The 21472-nt window shown below is 30.9% G+C and overlaps 1 protein-coding gene across 6 annotated transcripts in view; it reads right to left on the bottom strand.

The window, feature by feature from the left end:
- LOC123009669 (zinc finger protein 1) overlaps nucleotides 1-21472 on the bottom strand; it is a 299559-nt gene that overhangs the window by 9676 nt on the left and 268411 nt on the right. For 5 of the 6 annotated variants that reach the window (XM_044406126.1, XM_044406127.1, XM_044406128.1 and 2 more), the window contains exon 3: nucleotides 7007-7359. In XM_044406126.1, the coding sequence (XP_044262061.1) occupies nucleotides 7007-7359 (353 nt within the window). Of the gene's footprint in view, nucleotides 1-7006; nucleotides 7360-10560; nucleotides 10681-21472 lie in introns of those variants that run through there. The other variant, XM_044406131.1, reaches the window with a different exon arrangement.

Raw genomic sequence — 21472 nt, 5'->3', positions numbered from 1 at the left:
TAAGTAATCCATATTTTGTGAAAAAAAACACCAAATTTTTCTCACTTGTGGGAGAAATTTCAAAAGAGTTATTATTGGGTCATTTTGAATCAAAAAATTCCTCATTGCGGCCCTGATATGCCTCCTATTGTGACACAATTTATACCAAATGTGTTAAAATGAACAGTAATTTGGAATAAGTATAAAAATCAAATTTTTAAAGTGGTGTTTAGCTCACAATTTGTCAATTTTGATGAAATTTTCAACGTGGTTTTAGTTTAATCTAAGTGAAAAAATTCGGTAAAAAAGAGAAATTTTTATTTGTTGGAGAAATTATTTTTGGGCCATTTTGAATAAAAAAATTACTCAGTATGGCTCCTACTGTGACAAAATTTGCACTAACTTAACACAAAGAACCAATCATTGGAAATATGTGTTCTTGATTAGAATTTTTTTAATTTTAATAGAGATTTTAGCTTTTATTTATCAACTTTGGGGCTATCTTAGCACTCCAACTAAAAAATTGTTCAACTTCATTAATAATTGCAGGCAAAAAATTAAAAAAACAGTCAATGATTCGAGAATTTAAATCGAAATATGTCTTCCATTCAGAACAATGCCTCATTTTTGGGGTTCCCCCGAAATTTCGAACTAAATCGCTCAAGAGAACAACACCATTCACAAAATGTGTCTTTGTGGTTGTAAATCACTTTTTTACAACGTGTTTGTTCACTTGTAGAAAAATCACGCCTATTTATAGCCACCCTCTACCTACACTTAAAGGTTAAGGGTGCGGCAATAAACAATTACAACCTCCTGTTGTGTCATAAACACGTCGAGAGACAAAACAGTTCGATATAAAGGGATGATGCATAAAAAAATTTCGATATCTATTCCGTTTCCTCACCCCCATTTAAGATTAAAACAGTCATAGGAGGATAAGAAAGAGGGACGTCAAGTGAAATCCGTTGATTCATTAATGATTCACTGACAAGTGAAATAAATGGTGATTCGATTTCATGAATCTATCGTTGTTTTAGTTTTTAGATTAGTTTTTCCTGTGTTAATTACGCATAGGAGGGAGAGGGGGGGGAGTTTAAAAAATGATAAATGACTTGCGAAAAAGGTCGACTGTATAATTTTTGACGTTAATATTAATGAAAGTCCTTAATCAATCATTTCGCAATTGCAAGTTATTAAGACTTTGGCCTTTTTACGAAATTCTTTTCTTCCACTTGGACTGTCGAAAAATCGAAATTTATTTTTGAAAATTTTAATGGATTTATGATGACAACATGCCGTCGCATGTGTTATTATTAATCGAAATGAGAAAAAAGGATTTTATTTTTAGACGATTCAAAGGTGTGTATTTCTGGAACGTGACCCAGAGGAAAATTCTCTCTTCTTTGTTACCACTATCAAATCTCGAAGGGTGTTTTTTGTGCGTCTTCTCTAATCCAATTAAATTCAAATCTTGACGACCTGTCTAGTTATGACGCACGTCCACCTGCTCCGACTAGCGAAAAACAAAACATTAAACGAAATTGTGAATTTTATCAGTGTCTCAAATAAAACATCAAATCACATTTATTTTTTTTCAAATTTGCTTTTGCTACAAATTACATATTTTGATAAAATTTCTCACACTTAGACCAAATTAAAGTCACGTTGAAAATTTCATCAAAATCGGTCAAGTTTTAGCAAAGTTAGAACATTTTTTTTAGCGGGGGTGCTAAACCCAGTCCCAAAATTGACAAACTGAGGGCCAAAAACCCCATTTAAAAACTTTGAAAATTTTTTAAAAGCACATATTCCGAATTACTAGTCTTTTAAACATATAATTTTGTCACAATAGAAGTCATATCAGGGCCGTATTGAGCAATTTTTTGATTCAAAATGACCCAAAAATAATTCTTTCTGAATTCCTCCAACAAATGACAAAAATTTCTCTTTTTTCACCAATAATAGAAAAGCTATTTTGAAAATTTCATTAAAATCACTCATTTTTTTTAGTAGAGGTACTAAACTAGTCCCAAAATTGACAAATTGTGGGCTAAAATTGATTTAAAAAAATTTGATTTTTAAAAAAAGCACATACTTATTCAAAATTACTGATCCTTTTAACACAATTGGTATAAATTGTATCGCAATAGGAGCCATATCAGGGCCGTATTGAGCAATTTTTTGATTAAAAATGACTCAAAAAGAATTTGTTTTGAATTTCTCTAACAAAAATGACAAAACTTTTGCGTTTTTTTACCAAAATCAAATTAAAGCCATGTTAAAAATTTCATTAAAATCGCTTTTTATAAAGTTGAAACTTTTTTTTAGTAGGGATGCTAAGCCTAGTCCCAAAATTGACAAATTGAGAGCCAAAAACCCCATTTAAAAATTTCGAAATTATTTTTAAAAGCACATACTCCGAATTACTAGTCAATTAAACACATTTAGTGCAAATTGTGTCACAATTGAAGCCACATCAGGGCCGTATTGAGCAATTTGTTGATTCAAAATGACCAAAAAAAAATTGTTTTGAATTTCTCCAACAAAATGACAAAAATTTTGCATTTTTACCAACAATACATCACTCAAATCAAAGCCACGTTGAAAATTTCATTAAAATCGCTCAACTTTTAACAAAGTTAAAACTTTTTTTGACTAGAAGTGCTAAGCTAGTCCCAAAATTGACAAATTAAGGGCTAAAATCTCCTTTAAAAATTTTGAAATTCTTTTTAAAAACACATAGATTAAAATTACTAGTCTTCTAAGCACATTTGGTGCAAATTTTGTCACAATAGGAGTCATATCAGGGCCGTACTGAGCAATTTTTTGATCCAAAATAACCCAAAATTAATTCCTTTTGCATTCCTCTAACAAATGAAAAAAAATTCGCTTTTTTTCACTAATAATGAATCACTTGGATTAAACTAAAGCCACGTTGACAATTTTATTAAAATCGCTCAACTTTTAGTCAAGTTGGAACATTTTTTTTAGTAGAGGTACTAAACTAGCCCCAAAATTGACAAATTCTGGGCTAAAACCCACTTTAAAAATTTTGTTTTTTTTAAAAGCACTTATTTCAAATTATGTATTAGTCCTTTAAACACACATAGCAAATTTTGTTAAAATAGGAGCTAAATCAGGGCCGTACTGAGCTATTTTTTGATTAAAAATAACCCAAAAATTATTACTTTTGAATTTCTTCAAGAAATGAGAAAAAAATTGGCTTTTTTCACTATTAATGGATCACATAGATCAAACTAAAGCCACGTTGAAAATTTTATTAAATTGTTCAACTTTTAGTAAAGTTGGACCATTTTTTTTGTAGGGGTGCTAAGTCAAAATTGACAAATTGTGGGCTAAAACTGACTAAAAATTTTGATTTTTTTAAAAATCACACTTATTCCATCTAAATTACTGATCATTTTAACACACTTGGTATAAATTGGGTCGTAATAGGAGCCATATCAGGGCCGCATTGAGCTTTTTTTATTCAAAATGACCCAAAAAGAATTTGCTTTGAACTTCACCAATAAAAATGACAACAATTGACAATTTGAGGGCTAAAATTCCCTTTAAAAACTTCATTTTTTTTTAAACGCACCCAAATTACTAGTCCTTTAAACACACTTGGTGCAAATTTTGTCGTATCAGGTTCGTACTGAGCAATTTTTTGATTCAAAATGGCCCAATATTGATAGAGTGAAGTTTTAAAAATGTGTTTAATTGGCCTTAAATACGGTATTTCTAGAGTTTCAACCAAAAAATATCAACTTTAGCGACGGAGAAAAAATTATATTTTTTTGATTCCTAGTTTCTCAACTAAAAAACTCAAATTAATTTATTAAACTCAAATAATTAACTAACGCAATTTTAAAAGAATAATTAATACTTTGTTTTGATTTTTGTTGTTGTAATTTGCAAATTTTGTAATTACATAAGTCGGTATGTTTGTCAAGGTAGCAATTTGTACAATTTGTATCCCAGTTTAGACAAAAAAAATCGATCAAATGGCAACTGTTTAGGTTATTTCCGACCGATTTCTTTCGGCTTTTACGACCCAAAAGAACATCTGTACATAATTCTAGGTATCGCCTATTCACTAAAAACATTTCCAAGAACTACTCGTCTCTGTCCTTATAATTAACGACCTCCAATTTATTCCAAAACTCCGGTAAACAACACGAATAAATTAGTCGAAATAAATTAAATCGTCGCAAAATTAGAGCAAAAAAAAATTCGTTTCAATGAAAAAAATGCGCACCTCAATTGCATGAATCATTCGGGACCGAAGAAAACCTAAGATTCCCAACGTATCATTGTGACAAAGAAAAACGGTAGAATTTTATAAACATTCATTCAGATATTATGGTTTTATTACCGCGGGAAAAGAAACATTCTGTTATAATAAAAATCGGTCACAAGTTATGGCTGAACTTTCTACCTGACCACCAATGAAACGTTTCAAGTTTCAACAAGGGGGATGAGATGTGAGTGGGGGCGTAAAATGGGGGCTTCAAGGTGAGGGATTAGTGACGGGAAATTGAAAATTTTAGACCCTAAAAAATTTCTGACATTGAAAAAAATCACAAAAAACGCAAAATTTTTGAAAAAAGTGCTAAATTTGATATTTAATCACTTCCGGTATAATATCAGGGCCGTAATGTATCAATTTTTGGAAAAAAACGAGCCAAAATATATTTTTAGTCTCTAATTATTGCGTATTTTGTAAATCAAGCTTTATTTAAGTAGTTTTAAACGTAAAACTTAACGTTAGAGAAGGTTGTCTACGTATCTTGTGAATTAAGCTTTATCAAAAAACGTAACCGCAACGTCGTAATTAAAATCAGAATAATCAATTGAAGTTACGACAAGATTGTTACGTTGCGTATCTCTAAACACACCTTTAGCCCAATAGTTGTTTACAGTTTATAGGCGAAATAAGCCCCTTTCACAGTCATGTTCTGTAAACCCGCCGGTAAACGTAGAAAATTATAATAATTAACGTTCTAGATTTAACTGCGTTACGTTGTATTAAACGGACCTTTAGAAATTAATTTCGTCAAGAAATTCAAGTTTTTAATATATAAAATTGGGGAAAACACAAACAAAATGTCTAAATCAGGCTTTATATTATAAGCAGCGTTACGTATATGTAATATATGTGTAAATGAAGCTTTATTAATAATAAAAAAGTAACGTAAAAAGTGTAAAATTATTGTATGACAAATAAATAAAGCCAGTTCACAGTTTCATTAACGTAACGGTAACACGAATCCGAAAAAATAAACGTGTCTTCACACTTTATGTTTGCATGAAATAAAACAATCATTTTATACAGTGTAAGACAAGCTTTATATTGTTATTCCCTTATTTGTTTAATTAGCGCGTAAACATAGCTTTAGCCCTGTAGTTGCTCACTATTATTGTGAGGCAAAATTAATATTTTACTCCGAAAATTAAGCTCCTTTCACACTATTGTTTACCCGTCGGTAAACGTAAAAAATCAGTTAATTAACGTAACTTAACAACGGGGATCATCAAGTTTTTTTTTATATTAAATAAAGCCGGTTTACACTTTCGTAACGTAACTGCTATAAAAAAAATTAAGCTTCTGTTTATATTTATTTTGTACCTACATAAAGTTTACACAGTGTAAGACAAACTTTATATTGTTATTTCCTTATTTGCTTATGTAGCTTGTAAACATACCTTTAGCCCTTTAATTGCTAATTATTATTGTGTCTAAAATTAAGTTCCTTTCACACTCTTGTTTACCCGTCGGTAAACGTAAAAAATCAGCTAATTAACGTAACTTGAACAGCGTGAATCACAAAGTTTGATTTTATGTTAGATAAAGGCAGTTTACACTTTCGTAACGTAGCTGTTATAGAAAATAGTAAATTAAGCCTCTGTTTATATTTATTTTGTGTATAGAGTAAATAAAACAATTTTTCCTAAACCAAGCTTTATTTTTAATTTCCTTATTTTTTTAAAGAAAATCTTCTTATATTACATGTGTGTAAACATACCCTAACTCTACAATTTCACACATCAACGTTAGCAAACCTATGAAAATAAATGTTTTGAAAAAAAATACTATTCCAAAATTAAATTTGACGTAACATAACGTAATAATCAATTTTTTACTTATTTATACAACTTAACGCAACGTAACATAGCGTAAATATGACAATGAAGCCACGTTTACACTTTATTAGGATTTTACATCAAATCTACTTCCTACGTTATTAAGTATCGCATAAATAGACATTTAGTTGTGTGATTATGTCTTAAAAAATACTATTTTAAAATTAAATTTTACGTAACATAACGTAATAATCAAATTCATACAAGTTAATGAAACCACGTTTACATTTTATTCAGATTTTATGTCGAATGTACTTCCTACGTTTTATTAAGTATCGCATAAGTGTACCTTTAGTTGGGTATTTATGACTTAAAAAATACTATTCAATAATAAAAAAGAAACGTAACGCAATGTTAACAAATGATTAGTTATTTCTTAACATAACGCAAAGCTAAAGTGGACTTTATTGAAAATAATGTAACTGCAATGTGTTATTTTATTGAAAATAGCGTAACCGTAACGTAAAAAATTGGTTGTAAAGCTCGGTTCACACTTACCATCAATAACATAACGTGATAATCAAATTTTTTCATTTTTATACAACATAACGCAACGTAACATAACGTAAATATGACAATGAAGCTACTTAGGATTTCACATCAAATCTAGATATTTCCTATGTTATTAATTATCGCATAAACAGACCTTTAGTTGCTTATTTACGTCTTAAACAACAATCTAGTAAAATTAAATTTTACATAACATAACGTAATAATCAAATTTATACAACTTAGAAAGAAATGATTAGTCATTTCTTAACATAACGCAAAGCTAAAGTGGACTTTATTATTGAAAATAGCGCAATTGCAATGTTTTATTTTATTGAAAATAGCATAACCGCAACGTAAAAAAATGTAAAGCTCGATTCACACTTACCACTTGAGCATTAGGCGAATGCAGCAATTCGTGTTTGTCCAGTTGGTCTTTGGTGGCGAAGGAGGTGGTGCATTGCGAGCATCCAAACGGTCCTCCAGGTCCCGACGTCGGCGAGACGGCGGCATTGGGTGTGGATGTCGTCGTCGTCGTCGTCGGCGTCGTTGTCAAAAGACCATTTTCAGGCGTCGTTGCTGTCAATTCTGCGTGTGATGTCTCCATGTGCTCTTTTAATGCATGAAATGTCTGACATCCTTTCTGACACTGCGGACATTTGATGTAATAGTCGCCGTTTGACGTGGTGGTGGTGTTGAGATCATCGCCTTCCTTACTCACGCCGTTTGTCAATGGGGAAACTGCAAAAGAACAAAATTTCAACTGGTGTTGTGACATTTTCGATTTGACAAGTCGGTTTGACAATGGAATACCTGGCCAAGTGGATTATTATTTCAAAGTGGATAAATCGGGTTTTTAGAGGCTAAAGTGGGTTTTACATGACCAGTAATAGTAATAAAAATTAACTGTTGTAGTATATTTCTAAAAACTTTTTTTTTCATTTAAAAAGAATATATCAACAAGAGAATAAACTTTAAACACATAAAATGGAATCAAGGTTATATATTCTTAGTCTCTAACCATTGCGAACTCCCTAAATCAAGCTTTATTTAATTGGTTTACTCGCTTTAAACGTAAGATTATAATTACGATCAATGTATCAAAGAGTGCTACGTTGCGCATCCCTAAACATACTTTTAGGCTAATAGTTTTTGCATTTGTGACGTTTAATGAAAACTTTATTACCAAAATTAAGCCCCTTTCACAATCTTGACTTTATGCTAAATAACGTAAATACCAACTTTCTATAGGTATTTAATTATGTTTAATTTTACATTTAGTTTAAATCGAAAAATCGGATAAAGCGGTTTTAAGACTAAAGTGGGTTTTACAAGACCAGTAATAGTAATAGAGATTAACTGCGTTGTTGTACATATTTGTAAAAACATTTTTTTTTTATTTAAAATTCAAAAAGAGAATATATCAACAAGAGAATAAACTTTAACGTAATACCACTTACGTTACGTGGTACTAAAGTGACCTTTAGAAATTAATTTGATCAAAAGTTGCAGATTTGTGTATTTAAAATTAATAAAAATAGCCAGAAACACTATTTAAATTAGTCCTTTGTTTGCTTATGTTACGTATATCTAAACACTCCTTTAGTTTGAATCAAATGGGATAAAACTATGAAAATTAAGTCTCACAAATTACATATCGCATAAACAGACCTTTAGTTGACTCAGTGTAACATTAAACTACATTCGATTATTAAACTTCAACGTAAGCATAAGGTAACGTAATTGTTTATTATAATATAAGTTAGGTCCCGTTCACACTTCAAAATGTCTTAACGTAATCGTAATCAATTTTCTAAATTCAACTACGTTACGTTTAAACGGTATTAAGCGGACGTTTAAAAATTAATTTCGTCAAGAATTTTAAAATACATCATAATAATGTCTAAATCAGGCTTTACAGCAGAAGCAGTTTTATGTATATGTAATATCGGGTGTAAACGAAGCTTTATTAATAACATAACAGTAACGTAAAAAATATAAAAAATAGTTTTATTTTATAATAATTAAATATCTCTAAACACACCTTTAGCCCAATAATTGTTTACAGTTTACAGGCGAAATAAGCCCCTTTCACAGTCCTGCCTTTTATACCCGCCGGGAAACGTAGAAAATTATAACAATTAAGTTTCTACGTTGTATTAAACGGACCTTTAGAAATTACATTCGTCAAGAAGTTTAAGTTTTTAATACATAAAATTGAGGATTATATTAGAAGCAGCCTTACGTATATGTAATATATGTGTAAATGAAGCTTTATTAATAACAAAACAGTATTGTAAAGTGTAAAATTTATTTTACGTTATGATCAATAAAGCCAATTCACATTTTCATTAGCGTAACGGTAATACAAATCGTGCATAGATAATAAACCCCTGGTCACACTTTACATTTGCACTGAATAAAACAAATCATTTTAAACAGTGTAAGACAAGCTTTACATTCTTATTTCATTATTTAGCGCGTAAACATACCTTTAGTCCTATAGTTACTTACATTGTTGTGTTGTAAAATTAAAACGTTATTACGAAAATTAAGCTCCCTTCACATTCTTGACCAATATGCCCGTCGGTAAACGTAAAAAAAATTAGTTAATTAACGTAATTTCAACACCGTGAAACACAAAAAGTTTGATTTTATGCTAAATAAAGCCAGTTTACACTTTCGTAACGTAGCTGTGTAAAGAAATTAATAAATGAAACTTCTCTCTATACCTTGTATATGGAGTAAATTAAACAATTTTGATTAAACCAAGCTTTATTTCTAATTTTTTTCCTTTCTTTTAAAGAAGATAAAAAATATTTGTGTTGCGTGTGTGTAAACATACCTTAACTCTATCAGTGTTACGCAAATCTCAGGTTTTACCATAAAAATAAAGCTCTTTTTACACTCTGACCTGTCGGTGGACATAAAAAAAATACTTTACTTCTGTGTTACGCAAAAACAAGACTTTAGTATGAAAATAAAGCTCTGTTTACACTCTTACTTGTCGATAGACGTAAAAAATACTTTAGGATTTATGGAAGTGCTTTTATGTTATTAAGTATTGCATAAATAAACCTTTAGTTACGTATTATATCTAGAAAAATACTATTCAATAATCAAAATTTTCAATTTTTAAAGAAAATATGTGTTTGATGCAACTTAACGTAGCGTAAAAATGATAATTAAGTTCCGTTTACATTTTATTCGAATTCTACTTTAAAAATATGATCATTTGTTCGCTATAAATACAAGATTTGGTAATTTTAACGCAACGTAACGCAACGTGACATTTTTATTTTTTTTTAAAGAAAATATTCTTATGTTGCGTGTGTGTAAACATACTTTAACTTTACAATTTCACACAACAACCATAAACTAGCATAAAATTGAAGCTCTTTTTACACTCTGACCCGTCGGTAGACGTAAAAAAATATTTCAAGATTCAAACAAGTGCTTTTTACGTTATTAAGTTTTACATAAATAGACCTTTCGTTGCGTACTTATTATTAGTATTAAAAATTGAAATTTTCAATTTTTAAAGAAAATATTATTAATTAAGCCTCGTTTACATTTTAATCGGATTTACGCCATTTGTTCAGTTTAAACGCAAAATTGGGTAATTTTAACGCAACGTAACGCAACATCAGTAATTTTCAAATAATAATTATCATTTCACTGTTTTCGTAGTTAAGGTGCGTTTACGTTTCCGTAAACTTAACAATTAAAATAAATTTCTACATTATCGACTGATGATGAATCATTTGTTTCCCCCCACAACCCATCGCGTGCGAAAAATCAAGTCAACATCGCGTTTCCAAGCCCACTTGCACCTGTCCAATAGAACAGGTTGCTTGAAGCCCCTCCTCCTTCCACCTGTCCAATCAACTCAAGACCGTTCAGGTATCTAACCAATCATAACAAAAGAAATTTCGTACTCACGTTGGCAGGTGTTCCACACATTAGCTAGACTCCATAATCGGTAGGAGTAACTGTCGTAACAACCAAACATGCTTTCACTGCGCGCCACCATGGCCAACTGAACCGAAAGCGACACGCGACGCTCCAACACTGACTAAACATCCCTCCTCCTCCACCTCCTGCATCAGAGGAGATGAATCCCCCCACTAACGGCGCGCGCAAAACGACGTCGACGACGCCGGACCATCGCCGCCCTCAATTCCGCGCCGCTTTTCACGCCGAGAGGACGTCGCGACGCCGACGCCACCAGACGGCATACAACCGCGAAATGCACAACCACACGAAACCACTTGAAAACCCGTATCAATTGCACGGGAAACTGACTTTGATAAGGGTTTTCCAACAATAATAGTGACTTTGACTGTTAATTTGAGCAATTTTCGAAATAATTAGGCAAAATCAATATCAGTTCCCTTTTTTTTGGTCACTATTATTATTATTATTATTATTACATCGTTTGAATTTGGAAAAACTCTATTATTATTATTATTATTATTATTATTATTATTATTATTATTATTATTATTATTATTATTATTATTATTATTATTATTACATTGTTTGAATTTGGAAAAACGCTATCAATTGCACTTTTTCGTATATCAAACCCTGTCAAAGTCTCGATTTAGTCGACTAGCCGGACCATCGCCGCCCTCAATTCCGCGCCGCTTTTCACGCCGAGAGGACGTCGCGACGCCGACGCCACCAGACGGCATACAACCGCGAAATGGGCAACTACACGAAACCACTTGAAAACCCATATCAATTGCACGGGAAAGTGACTTTGATAAGGGTTTTTCAACAATAATTGTGATTTTTCACGATTTTGACAGTTAATTTGAGCAATTTTCGAAAACTTTGGGCAAAATCAATGTCAATTCCCTTTTTTTTTGGTCACTATTATTATTATTACATCGTATGAATTTGGAAAAACTCTATCAATTGCACTTTTTCCTATATCAAACCCTGTAAAAGTGTCGTTTTAGTGACAATAATAGTGATTTTTCACGATTTTGACTGTTAATTCGCAAAATTTGGGCAAAATCAATATCAATTCCCCTTTTTTTGGTCATTATTATCAGGGCCGTACCCAAGGGGAGGGTTTAGGGGGTTCAACCCCCCCCCCCCGAAATGCTGAGCACTTTGTTATATAGTGTTATAAGTGTTAAAAATTTAGTTTTTTTGTTATTTTAATGAGTTAATTTTAAATTTTTGTGAATTAATTTTTCATGTTAATTATACAGTGTTTCATTGTTATTGTTAGGTACAATTTAAATAGTTAATAGAGTATTTAATTTTAAGACAAAAGTATTTCGAAAAATGCTATGAAAGGGAGCTACACCCCCTAAAAAAGGTACGTTTTTTAAAGGGTTTTTCCTATTATAGAATAGATAAAATTACAAAATTTGGTACCTTTACACAAAAGACCTTTTTTTTATGAAAAACTATGAAATTTTGTTGCTGAAAGTGGCAAGAAACCACAGGCAAAATAGTTAGAGTACATTTTTACCCTAATCCCGTCTAGTTTAGGAAGCACCTAATTAAAAATTTCAACATTTTATTTTTGTACTTTAGGTGTATAAAAGTTATCATCTGTAGCAAATTTTGAAATTTTTTTCTAAAATGATTTCGGAAATATTGAAAAAAACCTATTAAAAGACGCACCCCTTGCGTAGCATTTTTCGATATATGTTCATAGAAAATTTTTGTTTTAAAAATGAATATTCATCTCTTGTTTAAATTTGTAACAATAAAACGTATTAAAAATTTATTTTATTTTTTGTTACTTTTGTGAGTTAATTTGTATTTTTTTATGTTTAATTAGGATCTCTTATTTCAATTTAAAATAAAAACGTGTACTTAGAGATTTTTGCGTTTTAATCCATCTTCTTTCATTTCATTTTCATGGACCAACAAGAAACCCCCCTCGAAATAAAATCTTGGTTACGGCCCTGATTATTATTATTATTATTACATCGTTTGAATTTGGGAAAAACGCTATCAATTGCATTTTTTCCTATATCAAACCCTGTAAAAGTGTCGTTTTAGTGACAATTTTTCACGATTTTGACTGTTAATTCGAAAAATTTGGGGAAAATCAATATCAATTCCCCTTTTTTGGTCACTATTATTATTATTATTATTATTAACATTGTTTGAATTTGGAAAAACGCTATCAATTGCACTTTTTCCTATATCAAACCCTGTCAAAATGTCGATTTAGTGTCTCATCTAGTTACCCTTGATAAAAACAGTTGGACAATAAAGCGAGGTCATTTCCATTACGTCGCCGTCTAGATTTGCGCACCCCTATATCCTCACATGGACCCGCATCTCCTAATGAATACGTCCTTTGTTCACCTGAGGGCAAATTCGATCCGTCTTAATTAAAACCGTAAGAAATAGTTCGTAGAAAAAATCGTAAATGTGAGGTAAGGGTGGCAAAAAGGGCCAGATGTTGGCGTTACCTCCGGGAGGTGAGGGCTATTGTGTGCCACGTACGCAACATTTGGCGAACACTTGTCCCTAAAATTTTTTGTGCATAAAGTGGCACAAGATAAATAACGAATTTATGGTAATGAGGATGTTTGTCATGAAGAATGACCAGTTATCAAAGTTTGATAAGGGATTGTTTGCTCGTTACTCATACCTATTAACTAAGAAACTCAATTGATAAACTTATTTGAAGGAGATAGTGAAATTGATAAAACCTATATTATTATCAATTTCACTGAAACTGGTTTTGATACCACTTTTCCAAATCAAAATCAATCATTGAGCATTAGTAAACACTAAAATTAATATCAATCGTATTAAAACAGGGTTTGATATGGTAAAAACTGGGTTTGATAGTGTTTTTCCAAATTTGAGTTACTCGTTGGTCATTTTTAAACACACAATGAAACAAGTTCCTCAAATCTGGTCATAAATCATCCCTTAAATATTTATTTCCTGTAGTATTGGAAAAAATTTAATAAAGCTGGAATTCATTAGGTAAAAAAGCTCACTAATTCGTGGACTTTTCTCCGAACGTTCGGCAACAGGTTTCAATAGTTCGATCGCGATTAAAGAGCTTTTGAAAAATGTCGGGAGCTTTGTGGTGTGTAACAGATTGCGCCGCGCCGGTTATAAAGCTCATTCACATGTTTGTTTTTTAAAAGCTCGAAATTAAAATCTGAAATTATCAATGAATTGGGATACCTGGAGTGGATCGAGGGATGTAATTCTACAACGAAAAGGATGTTGTAAAAGCTTGTTTGTAATTAGTGTTTATTGCGGTGTAGTTTTACGCCGGAAATGGATTAAGACTTCTGAAGGATTTTCGGGAAGGCCGCCTTTTGTTCCAGAAAAAAATACAAATTGGGATTTACCAATTTAAATCATTTATTTTATTTTAGTTGTGATTTTGACGAATACATAAATTGCTCTTTTTAAGCCTTTTTGTTGTTAAATTAATAAAAAAGTTGACAAAAAGGTATAAAACACTTTAGAATAATTGCTTTTTGAGGACTTTGTTGTTGATGTTTACAAAATTCTGTTACTTTTATCAAAAAAAAAATACAATTATTTCGCAGGGTCCATATGCAAGGTTTTGGTAGTTTTTTGTAATTTTGTTGATAAGATTTTAATTGGTTTAATAAAATAAATTTTTGAATTTAAAAATTTGAGGAGAGATGCCTGAATGAGAGCAATTTTTTTTATTTGTATGAATAAAGTGACCATTTTTGGGTCTTAGTTTCAATTAGGTTTAAAAAATACTGTAGATGTAATTTTTGAATTTATAAAAAATGGTTTGGAACAAAGTGAGCAAGTTTTTGATCAATTTTTAATAACTTCATGATAAAATTTGTAATTTTAGTAATTAAAAATTACTAGATTTTAAAATTATTTTAATTGATATGTATAAAAACTTTTTTGGGACTATTTTTGAGTGCCAAAAATCGAAAATTTGAATTGTTTAAGAATGAAAAAGTTGCAGTAAAGGCAAAATTTATTTTTATATTGTAAAAACCCCACTTTTGGGAGCTTAGTTTTAAGTGGCATAACTTTTGGGACCATTTTTGGGGAATTTCGAAACTTAGACTCCCTGAATCTGAAAAACTCTATTAAAAGCTAAAATTTGCGTAAATCAGTTAAGATTGAATATAGATTTAGGTACCATTTTTGGGTCCCTTATTTCGAAAATGTGTATAGAAAATTTGAAAACCATACATAAACGTATATTCTAAAGCGCTGTTATATTTTGGGATCAATTTTTTTTATTTCATTAGGGTAAATTCGAAAATATGTAAATAAAATTTTCAAATTCTTAAAAGTGAGAAGTTTGAGAAAAAACAGGTTTAGGTAATTTTCAAAAAAGTACCTTTTTTGGTATAATTCGTCATATTTTAAGAAAATTTCAGTTTTATTGTTATGTTTGATGTTTGTTGATGAGGAAACAGGTTTGGGTAATTTCGAAAAAAGGTATCTTTTTGTAAAAATTTGTCAAATTTGAACGAAATTTTAATTTTCTTTTTAAGTTTCACCTCAAGTTTAAGTTTTTGAAATTAGTGTTTGTTGATGAAGAAACTTATTTGGGTAATTTCCACAAAAGTACCTTTTTAGTAAAATTGGTCAGATTTTAATTAAATTTCAGTTTTGTTGTTATTGTTTCACTTTAATTCGAATTTAATGTTTGTTGATGAGGAATATTATATTTTAAAATTATTTTAATTAATATGTAAAAATAACTTTTTTGGGGCTCTTTTTGGGTGCCAAAAATCGAAAATTCGAGTTGTTTAAGAATGAAAAAACTGCAATAAACCCAAAACTTATTATTATATTATTGTAAAACCCCATTTTTGGAAGCTTAGTTTATGTTGGATGAATCGGATGACTTTTGGGACCATTTTTGGGTCCAAGAATTTCAAAACTTAAATTTGAAAAAAAAAACTCTTTTAGAGGCTAAAATTTGTGTAAATCAGTTAAGATTGAATATAGATTTAGGGACCATTTTTGGGTACCTTATTTCGAAAATGTGTATAAAAAATATAATATCCAAACATAAATAGTATCTTTTTTGGTATAATTTGTCAGATTTCAAGCAAATTTCAGTTTTATTGTCACGTTTCACCTTGATTAGATCTTATTTGTTGGAGTTAGTGTTTGTTAATAAGGAAATGGATTTGAGTAATTTTCCAAAAAAGTACCTTTTTGGTAAGATTTGTCAAATTTTAATTAAACTTCAATTTTCTTGTTATGTTTCACCTCAATAGGCTCTTATTTTTTGAATTTAGTGTTTGTTGACGAGGAAATAGGTTCAAAAAAGTACCTTTTTTGGTATAATTTGTCAGATTTCAAGCAAATTTCAGTTTTATTGTCACGTTTCACCTTGATTAGATCTTATTTGTTGGAGTTAGTGTTTGTTAATAAGGAAATGGATTTGAGTAATTTTCCAAAAAAGTACCTTTTTTGGTAAAATTTGTTAGATTGCAATGAAATTTCAACTTTTCTTAAGTTTCACCTCAATGGGCTGAATGGGCGAAATTGGTGGTTCTTGATGGGAAAATATTTTTGGATAATTTCCAAAAAAGTACCGTTTTGTTAAAATTTGTCAAATTATAATGAAATTTCACTTTTCTTGTTATGTTTCACCTCAATAGGCTCTTATTTTTTGAATTTGCGTTTGTAGAGGCAGAAATAGCTGCAAAAAAGAACCTTTTTGGTATAATTTGTCACATTTCAAGCAAATTTCAGTTTTATTGTCACGTTTCACCTTGATTAGATCTTATTTGTTGGAGTTAGTGTTTGTTAATAAGGAAATGGATTTGAGTAATTTTTCAAAAAAGTACCTTGTTGGTAGGATTTGTCAAATTTTAATTAAACTTCAATTTTCTTGTTATGTTTCACCTCAATAAGCTCTAATTTTTTTAAATTTAGTGTTTGTTGACGAGGAAATAGGTTCAAAAAAGTACCTTTTTTGGTATAATTTGTCAGATTTCAAGCAAATTTCAGTTTTATGGTCACGTTTCACCTTGATTAGATTTTATTTGTTGGAGTTAGTGCTTGTTAATAAGGAAATGGATTTGAGTAATTTTCCAAAAAAGTACCTTTTTTGGTAAAATTTGTCAGATTGAATCAAATTTCAGTTTTTTTGTTAACTTTTCTTAAGTTTCACCTCAATGGGCTTAAATTTTTCGAAATTGGTGGTTCTTGATGGGAAAATATTTTTGAGTAATTTCCAAAAAAGTACCGTTTTGTTAAAATTTGTCAAATTATAATGAAATTTCACTTTTCTTGTTATGTTTCACCACAATAGGCTCTTATTTTTTGAATTTGCGTTTGTCGAGGCAGAAATAGCTGCAAAAAAGTACCTTTTTTTGGTAAAATTCGTCAGATTTGACTGAGTCTTTAATTTTCTCGTTATATTTCAGCTCGATTTTTTCGAGTTTGGTGTTTGTTGATCGCGTTATCGTGCCCCTCGTTCCCTGCGAATAAATCACCTCTGGCATTTCAGACGTTGCACGATCCTCGGGATATTTTAAAGTTAATTTAAGATGTACAATAGGTTACAATGGCACGGAATGAGCTAGTTATAACACAACTCGGCGAGGATAATGCAACATGTCAGTTCGTTGCGCGACTAACGAAAACACCTTTCCCTCACACAATAATTGTTTCGCGAGTTTCCACGACAAAGGAAATGGAAATTACTGTCTAGGTATATACACACCGTCCCTCTTTCTCCTCCTTGTTGGGAATTATAGTCGAAAAGCGGCACTTGACTTAATTACTCGTCGCCCAGTAATTGCGATTCATTTCGGGAAAAACTAAATCCAGACATCTGACAATGTCGGCAATTAGACTTTGAGAGTTTTAAACAGCCGAGACCAAGACGAGAAAAATACCACTTTTTTTTTAGATAATTCACTGATTCGATGAATTATCGACACTCGAACGTGGTTTGGAACCGTTTCAAAAAAAAGAATAAAGTCGGAGAGATTTTTTATGTGACCCCTATTCACTTAAAAGTGTTTAGATAGGTGCTGGCATAGATCTAAACTATATTGAAAATAAATTCACAACTAATGGGACACGAAAATGGGTCATTTTTTAATCAAGAATTTTGGGTGAAAGAAATATGAATAGGAGAGGTTCCTAAATAGAGTCTTGAGAAGATTTTGGCCACTTGTTCAAAAATAATTACTATTTGTTTGTCTACTAAAAATTGCAATAAACGACCCCTGACAGGACCAAAGAAGTTACTTTTTTAAAAATTTCCTACTTATTTCTTTATCAACAAACACCAATTTCAAAAAAATTAGAGCCAATTAAGGTGAAACTTAACAAAAAAAATTTCTTTCAAATCTGACACATTTTACCAAAAAGGTACTTTTTTACAAATTACCCAAATCTATTTCCTCATCAACAAACACTAACTCAAACAAATAGGATTTAATTAAGAAGAAACGTAACAATAAAAACGAAATTTCCTTAAAATCCGACAAATTATACCAAAAAAGGTTTGGATATTATATTTTTTATACACATTTTCGAAATAAGGTACCCAAAAATGGTCCCTAAATTCAATCTTAACTGATTTACACAAATTTTAGCCTCTAAAACAGTTTTTTTTTTCAAATTTAAGTTTTGAAATTCTTGGACCCAAAAATGGTCCCAAAAGTCATCCGACTCATCCAACATAAACTAAGCTTCCAAAAATGGGGTTTTACAATAATATAAAAATAAGTTTTGACTTTATTGCAGTTTTTTCATTCTTAAACAATTCGAATTTTCGATTTTTGGCACCCAAAAAGAGCCCCAAAAAAGTTATTTCTACATATTAATTAAAATATAGTAATTTTAAATTACAAACCTTACAAATTTTATGAAGAAGCATTAAGGATAGACCAAAAACTTGTTCACTTTTTCTAGACATTTTTTGATTTTTAGAGTACGCGGACCCAAAAATTACATCCACAGTATTTTTGACACACTTGTATCACCTAATTTAAACTTTGATACAAATAAAATTTTTTGTTCTTGGTTAAGCCTTTCTCTACAAATTTTTAAATTTTGAACCAAAAATGGAACCCTTTTTTGGTTTTTACTTATATAAAAATAAATTTTTGGTTAACTACAGCGTTTTACATACTTAAACAAATCAAATTTTGGTCCCAAAATAGTTTTTTTACAATTTCATAAAAATAATTTCAAAATTTAGTAATTTTTTGTTACAAACAACAGATTTTATCCAGATCATTTGAGAAAAAGATGAAAAACTTGTTGACTTCCTTTTTACCACAGTTTTTTTTTGCACATTTTTGTCACCAAATTCAAACTAGGACCCAAAAATGTTGCCTTTATTTATACAAATGAGTTTTTCAATATTTTCTTCCACATAATCATAAAAAAAAAACATTAAAAACAACCAAAAACTTGAATAAGGACCATTTTTAAGTTTTTGCATTGAGAGGACCTAAAATGTGGCCCCAATAACTTCCTTTTTGCGTTTTATTAAAATTTTAAGATTGTTGGGACCTAAAAACGGCCCTTAAATTTTTGTTTTGTTTTAAAATTTAGTTCCTGGGGGTTTGGAGCTTCACTGGATCCAAATTTGTGTTTTCACTAATATAAAAATTGATCTTTGGTTTATTGCAGCGTTTTTATACTTAAACTTATGAAATTTTGGATTTTTAAGACCCCAAAATTATCCCAAAAGTGTTTTTTTTACATACTTTTCAAAATTTAGTAATTTCTTGTTTTTTATCAAAAAATCACTTAAGAAATAGATGAAAAACTTGCTGACTATCTTTTTATTTTGACAACAGGGAGACCCAAAACATACATCCACAGTTTTTTTTAACACCGAATTTAGACTAGGACCCAAAAATGGTCCCTTGATTTATACAAATGAATTTTTTTTGCATTCAGGTCTCTCTTTATTGAATTTTGAAATTTGGGAACCCGAAAATGTTCTCTTCAAAAACTTAACACAAAAAAGAATCAAAAATTTGATTAGGTCCCTTTTTTAAGTTTTTGGCTTGAGAGGACCTAAAATATGACCCCAATGATTTTCTTCTGCGTCCAATGGCACAACATAGATTGCAGGGACCCAAAAACGGCCCCTGAATTTTTGTTTTCAGATCATTTCAAAATTTGTGTGTGTATTTGTAAAAAATCAGGTGATTTAAGTCTAATTCGTGTCGTCTCGGTCCCATTTCTCCCCAATTTCAGTATCTAAAAGCCTGAAATTTATCGTTTTGTCTCGTCTCCGCCCCCTTTACAAGTTAAAAGGAGCAAGTAGTTGATTTTGTTTGTCCCCAGCGATATGAGATCTCCCTATATGAAGTCTGTGTGACTTTTCCCCGAAATCTTTCCTTTTGTAATCTTTCGTCCATATCTCATAAGTCTTAAACAATCGTGTCTTTTGGCGAAAAGCGAGCATCGCGTCGAATATTATAATTTGCTCGTTTCTCGAGATGAAGGGTGAGTGAGTCTGTGTTTTTCTTTTAAAGAAGGGAGAGCAAACAACAACGACTCAAAGTGAGAGACAATTCCAACATTTGTAAAAAAGCTATATAAAGCGATGCGAAACTATAAAACTCTTTGCCTAAAATTAGTCCGGGTACTGCACAAAGAAGACAAATTGTTCGCTCGAGTTTTCCTCTTTTGTTGTGTTATATATGACCCTCGCGATTCTTTCGTCGCAATTAGCGCCTCGAGTCTTGAGTAGGTACATTTTTAATTCCTCAATTCGGCTATTATAAACACAACATTAATTATCAATTTCGTTGGCAGCGGCGCCTCGACGCTATTGTTTCGACGACGGGGCATTTTTAATTGAGATTATTGCACCATCTTTATTCAAATGAACATGCCCTCCCCCCACCCCCATTAAAAGTATGCATAATTATTACATCCACCGAGAGAATTGTCTCTGGAATTAGTCATTTGTGCGTTACTAATTGTAATCTTAATCTCCCTCATAACCCCATCATTATTTCATTACGACACTAAAAACTTTCTTTTTACCACTCATCATCATGGATGGCGACGACTACACGTGCATCAAATGTCTCTAGACTGAAAAACTAAATGTTTACAACGCGGGAGAGCAAATATCGATAAATCATCGCGCTTTTTTTTTGGAAGCTAGAAAAGGGAGATTTTATGGGAGGCCATTGTTACCTATAAAAATACCTATTGTGAGGCAGGACGACACGTGGCGCCGACGAGAGTTATGTTTAATGACGACGAAAAGAAATCTTGCCAACTGGGCGAAAATATCAACGTGCGAAAAATTCAAATCAATCAATAAAAAAACGATTTCGAATTTTAATTCTGAAAAAAATCAATTTTTTGAATTGACCCTTTTTTGAGTCTTTAAGGCCTCTAGAAATGTAAAAAACGTTATATGAAGGTTGAAATTTTTTTTGATTTTTGTCGAGATTTTGCTCGATTTTTGGCACCCGGAGCGGTCTATTGCCAATAACTCCGGACTCATTAATGCTAGCCTTTTATGTGTGGTACCGTTGAAAAGAGAATTTAATTTTCTATCATATAAAAAAAAGATCAGTGTTCTACGATAAATAGTTATCGAGAAAATTTGTGATAAAGTCAAAAGTATGGATAATATAAATCCGACCATAACTTCAAAACTATTAGGAATTTTGCAGTTTTTTTGACGCCAATCGATTCTCCGGAACATTTTACATAGGTTTAGGTCAAGGTATTATATCATTGAGGCTCAGTTTTTCCGCAATTTACAAAACAAAAAAACCTAAAAATTTGTTAACACCCCCCCCTTAAAATCTAGTGTTTTTGAACATGTCTCAGATTCGATTTAAACCTATCTTATCCGATAGATTTTGACGCGCTGATTACGAATTTA

Source organism: Tribolium madens, unplaced genomic scaffold, assembly GCF_015345945.1.
Source record: "Tribolium madens isolate multiple individuals breed KSU strain unplaced genomic scaffold, Tmad_KSU_1.1 Scaffold_7;HRSCAF=85;Tcas5.2_LG10, whole genome shotgun sequence".
NCBI lineage: Eukaryota > Metazoa > Arthropoda > Insecta > Coleoptera > Tenebrionidae > Tribolium > Tribolium madens.
The sequence above is the reverse complement of the archived record's forward strand: the minus strand, read 5'-3'. Positions and strand labels throughout refer to the sequence as shown.